Consider the following 5416-nt stretch of genomic DNA (forward strand, 5'->3'; position numbering starts at 1 on the left):
GGAATATTGACAACAGATTGCTGCTAGGTGAGGAACAGCTGATCTTCCTAAAACAAAGATCTCTAGATAGGCTGATTAGATTCAGCAGAAGGGGCAAACACTGGGCAAGTGGCTGGGAGTGCCGACAACACCCAGAGTAACTGGGCTCAGTGGGGGTGGGAGAGAGGCTATGGGAGGGTACCATTTGGGAAGTGGGTATATAGATGGGTATATAGAGATTGTGTGAGATGTTCTGTATGATATACACACACAAAAAAAAATCAATAAATTAAAAAAAGACATATTTGAGGAGGAAGCATAAAAATTTACTTCATGTTAAATAGTAGAGGTGATAAACATTACCAGTGAAATCTACCTGATGACTTTATATCCATACTCAGGTACTAAGGATCTGAGTGTAACCAACTGTGACTAGTAATAATCAGATACAGAGGAGATTGAAGACACATGTGCAAACATCTAAGCATTAGTAGCATTAAAAAATGTAAGAAACATTAGGGCTGGAGAGATAGCTCAGTGATTAAGAGCACTGACTGCTCTTACAGAGGACCCTGGTTCGATTCCCAGCACCCACATGGTGGCTACAGAACCATCCTTAACCCCAGTTCCAGGGGCCTCCAAAGCCCTCTTCTGACCTCCTCAGCATTGCATGACATGGGTGTACCCACATACACGGCAGGCAATACACTCATACACATAAAATGAAAATAATAATTCTTAAAAAGTAGGAAACAGCATATTTTAAAATGAAATGGAGTTCTTTAAAGGGTTAAAAACTCATTCAATTTTATGTCTTACAGGGTTTATACTGAGTTCAATATTGTATAACTGTATTAATTCACTGTGAACCTAAAAATTTACAGCCACAATGAGCTGGGCCTGGTGGCGCACGCTTTTAATCCCAGCACTCGAGAGGCAGAGGCAGGTGGATCTCTGTGAGTTCAAGGCCAGCCTGGTCTACATAATGAGTTCCAGGACAGCTGGGGCTACAGGGAGACCCTGTCTCAAAAAGACCAAAAAAAAAAAAAAAATTAAACCCACTTTTGAAAGAAATGTATCCTTGCTCTGGAATGTGTTACTGAATATGTTAAAGCTGTAATGAAATGCTTCTTCTAATCATGTGGTTATTAAATTTAAAAATTTTTTAAAAATAATAAACCAAAATATTCATCAAATATAGACTGACCGACCACATTATGTCATTTATACATAGAAGTATCTTCAAGAAAATAGGCCACAGCATTTAGAGTTTCTTTTTAGGCTTGAAGATCCTTTTCTTTTTTATGTCTGAATTGTTCTAAGCTTTAAAAAAAATTCCTTGTAATTGAGAAAACAATGAAGAAAACCCCTAATTTATAATTTGTTTACTTATTTTTTCGGTTCCAGGACCTTGTGAATGCTAACCCTGTGCCCTAACATTGAGCTCCATCTTCCAACTCAGTCTACCCTTTGATTGCTTGCGTGCGTGCGTGCGAGCGAGCGAGAGTGAGTTTCCCTGTAGCTCCAGCTGGCCTGGAACTCACAGAGATCCAGCTACCTCTGCCTCCCAAGTGCTGGGATTAAAGGTGTGTGCCACCTCACTGGCTGATTTCCATTCTAAAAGTATTCTTGGAAGGTTTTCCAAAACTCTTAAGTCCCAGTGAGCAGGGAGTGGTGCTTTTCACACCACTCACTTACCTGTGAGTGTTAGGGAGTGGCTGAGAGCTTGGTGGCAGGAGAAGAGGTCCGCTGCAGTGCCCACTGCAGTGCCCACTGCAGGGGTGGCTGCACCCCGAGAATGGTGGAGGTATCTTCAGGAGTGGCATGCTGGTGGAGGGCAGGTGGGGGCTCAGGCATGGCCCTGGGGGGGGGGGGGCCCTGGCAGCAGCCACAGGGCACTCTGAAGCCTGGGCAGGGAAAGGTGCTGCCGGGGTGGTGGGCAGCAGGTGCGGGTGGGATGGCGAGCTGAAGGAGACAGGGTGAGAAGGGATCAGAGATGCTGGCTGGGGGTGATGGCCAGTGGGGCTGTTAGGGGGAGCAGTGAGGTCTGAGTGCTGGTGGTGCTCCGAGACAGGGAAGGCCTCACCTGTGGATGGTGGGGAGAGAGAGGGATCAGACCTGGGAAGGAAAGCCCACAGGCTCACTGCTACAGCATCCTGCTTATTATGATCAGAGAGCATAGCCTCTCAGTATAAGGTGACTAGAGCTGGGAGAGGACTATGCGGGCAGCAGCTCTGCTGAACATGCTCGAAGAATCCAGGACCAAGGAAGGGAGAAGGCTCTGGGAATGCAGACCTCAGTACAGGTCACATCCCTCAGTTGTGCACAGAGGATATTTGTACTGTTTTTCTGGGTCTCTCTAGAACCTGCTTACACAGGCATTCCTCAGGCCTGGGAAAGGTGGTGTAGCAATCCTAGGCTCTGCCTTTGGGTTATATGGACCAGAGCAGCTAGATGGTATGCCTGATTCCTGGGAGGCCCCAGATTTCTGAGTGAAGAAGGAGAAGGCTCTGGTGAGTCTCTGGCTCATGGACCAAGATAACTGGAGTTATACACTCACCTCACATGATTCAGGATAGCACCATTTTGAAGAACCCCACCTTCCATTTAGAAGTATAACAGTATGTCATATTTACATATCAATAATCCAAAGGTTTTTTTCTCCCCTAAGTCTCTAAGCATTTGAGTGGAGTCTACAGAAGGCTTCTGTAATCTGTTACTAATTGGCTATAAGCATGGCAGCTTACACTGCAAATCTCTACTGGAAGTAAGTACAGTGTTTTATATTTATCCCTAAGGTAGAGAAAACAAGTCCAAGGAGGCAGAGGAAGCTCAGGTTGTCCATGGTATGCAGGGCAGGTATAGATGATTTAAGTCCTACTTCCCTAAGGTTTTCCCAGGCCACTTGCTCCTTAGGCAGTATGTTTCAAGTCCCCTTCTTTAACTAATATGAGCCAGTGACAGCTGTGAGGACAAACTTTTTTCTGTTGATGATATTTTACAACTTCAAAGTCTTGGGGAAGATACTCTATAGTCAAGGTCTAGGTTACCCCTGCTGCCATCAGAAGAGCTCCATGCTTACTTATCTTAATAACCAATTTTCTGTCCAATCGGGAAACCATAGTTGTGTACATGGAGGGGGACTAGGTACTTTCCCAAGCTTAAAAACTCACCAGGAATGGCAGGAGGACTCCCGAGTGAACTGCCTGGCATAGCCCCACTGGAGTGTGCAGAGTTCCAGAGGCCTGAGAGCTTATGTGCTGACAGGAACGAGCTGGGATCCCAGTCCCCTGAGTTCCCATGGCAGGAAGAGGAGGAGGAAGATGAGGATGATGAAGAGGAGGACGAGGAGGAATTAGAGTCACCCCCACAAGACTGTGATTTGCAGGATGCATGTGACAAGGAAATCTGAAAAAGAGAAAGAAAACAGCTGTGGTCAAACAGTGGAGTAGACAGTGTTCCTTCAGGCCCCTGTGCTATGACTGAAGCACAATTGGCACAAGTCAAGCTGAACTACAAGCAAGGGCCAAACCTGTAACCTGGAAGGAACCAGGGTGCTCCCAGTTACATGGCTGTGTGGACAGTGGGAAAGAGCTTCTGCCAGGGCAGAGCCTGTCTATGAATGTGGGCCTTTGGAGAAAGGGAAGAGCTGCCAAGACGATGAAAGATTTTTACTCCAGTTTAGTTTAGCTTTCTCTCTCCCCATCCCTTCCTTCCATCTATGATGTATGTGTGCAAGTGCAGGTGCACATGTGCCACAATGCACATGTGGAGGTTCAAGGACATTCAGGACAAGTTCTCACCTTCTACCTTGTTTGAGACAGGGTTTCCTTATTGTTTGGCCATTGCATAAGCCAGGCTAGCTGGCCCTACTACTTCTAGGGATTCTCCTGTTTCCACCTCCCATCTCACTGTAGGAGCACGGGGATTACAGATACTCACTACCACATCTGGCTTTACATGGATTCTGAGGTCTTGAATTTAGGTCTTCCATGGCCAGTGCTTTCATCCACTAAGCCATTTCCTTAGCTCTCTTTTTTTTTTTTTGGTCCCAGTGCTGGCAACTGAACCCAGAGCTTTGCACACACAAGGTAACACTCTACCACTCAGCTACATTTTCAGCCCCAAGTAGGAAACTGAACTGATTCTGGGTAAATAAGAGAGTCTATAGAGAAAGGAGAGGTGAGGAAAGAGTGGTCAACAAAACCTATAGGATGGTAGACTTCCACAGCTCCTAGCTGTCCTGGATGCCTTCTGACTAAGGCGTATCAGACCTTCTAACTGATCTGTGCCCTCAGCATCACACTGTTGCCTTTGAAATGGCCACAGAACTGAAGGCATCAGGGCCACATGAGGGGATAGGATCAAGATCTACCAGTGCCTATTAATAGGCCTGTCTTTTCTCTTAAACCTGAACCTAACCTGCAAATGCTAAGTCAGTGCAGCCCAACAATGTTTCAGCACCTGGGCAGAGGGGTGGCCAAAAGGAGAGCTACCTGAGGATAGGAAAAATTAGAGCCCGACTCCCTCAGGGATGAAGCAACCCTGCATGCAGGGATCACTTGTGAGCTGTTACCTACCGCCACTGCATGCTCTCGACCTGTCTGCCTTTCATCTTCCTCCATGCTCTTTCGGCAACTCTGGCAGACCCACAGAGGCATCTCGCCTAGGAGATTCTTGACGAGCTTTGGCATGAAGTCAGGGGGCAGCTTCTCACCCTGCAACACCAGTCCATTTTGCGAAGGGCCTTCTTCCCAGCCTTTGCGCTCACGGTGACACAGCAGGCAGCAAGTCTGTACAGACTGACTGGAGGTGGGGAGAACCTGTCCAACACACAGACACAGGGGTTCCCAGGAGGGGAAAAGGCTGTCCTCAGAAATGATACCGACAGTATTAATAACACCACTTATTACGTGCCAGGCACTGGGTTAGGCACTTTATAAACATAATTTAGTTTTAGTCCTTGTAACAGCTCTGCAAACAAGGTGTTCTTATTCCCATTTTTTTTTTTTTTGTTTTTGGATGAAGAAACAGATTTCAAGAAGTTAAATGAGTTGCCCAAGGTTACAGAGCTAGTGAATGTCAAATCCCAGCAAGTCTGACTCCAAAACTCATGCTCAAATGTTCTAATGCCCTGATGTCCTCAAATATCAAAGAATAAAGAGAAGACCTTTCCCTTTCTGGCAAGCCTAGGAAGAGTCACAATTCTGTGCAGCTTACAGATCAATCCTTATCCAGAAGGAAAATAGACTTTCAGTCAACTGAGAACTTGGAAGAAAATGGGGTTTCTGGAGATGAACAATTCCTTTAAAATTGCAGCAAGGTTTTGAAGAAGGGATTCATAGAACTAGTAAAAAAAAAAAAAAAAAAACATAAAAAAAAAAAAAAAAAAAAAAAAAAAGGTGGGGGGGGGGGGAAGACAGGGCCTCACGTAACA

At 45.8% G+C, this 5416-nt stretch overlaps 1 protein-coding gene across 5 annotated transcripts in view; it reads right to left on the minus strand.

Annotated features, from left to right (window-relative positions):
- Fam193b (family with sequence similarity 193 member B) overlaps positions 1 to 5416 on the minus strand; it is a 36941-nt gene that overhangs the window by 15134 nt on the left and 16391 nt on the right. For all 5 annotated transcript variants that reach the window (XM_017797597.2, XM_017797596.2, XM_029562450.1 and 2 more), the window contains 3 exons: positions 4560 to 4802; positions 3153 to 3387; positions 1678 to 2065 (listed from right to left, as the gene is read on the minus strand). In XM_017797597.2, coding sequence (XP_017653086.1) covers positions 1678 to 2065; positions 3153 to 3387; positions 4560 to 4802 — 866 coding nt within the window. The remainder of the gene's footprint in view (positions 1 to 1677; positions 2066 to 3152; positions 3388 to 4559; positions 4803 to 5416) is intronic.

Source organism: Nannospalax galili, unplaced genomic scaffold (genome assembly GCF_000622305.1).
Source record: "Nannospalax galili isolate Female #2095 unplaced genomic scaffold, S.galili_v1.0 scaffold1115, whole genome shotgun sequence".
NCBI classification, from domain to species: Eukaryota; Metazoa; Chordata; class Mammalia; order Rodentia; family Spalacidae; genus Nannospalax; species Nannospalax galili.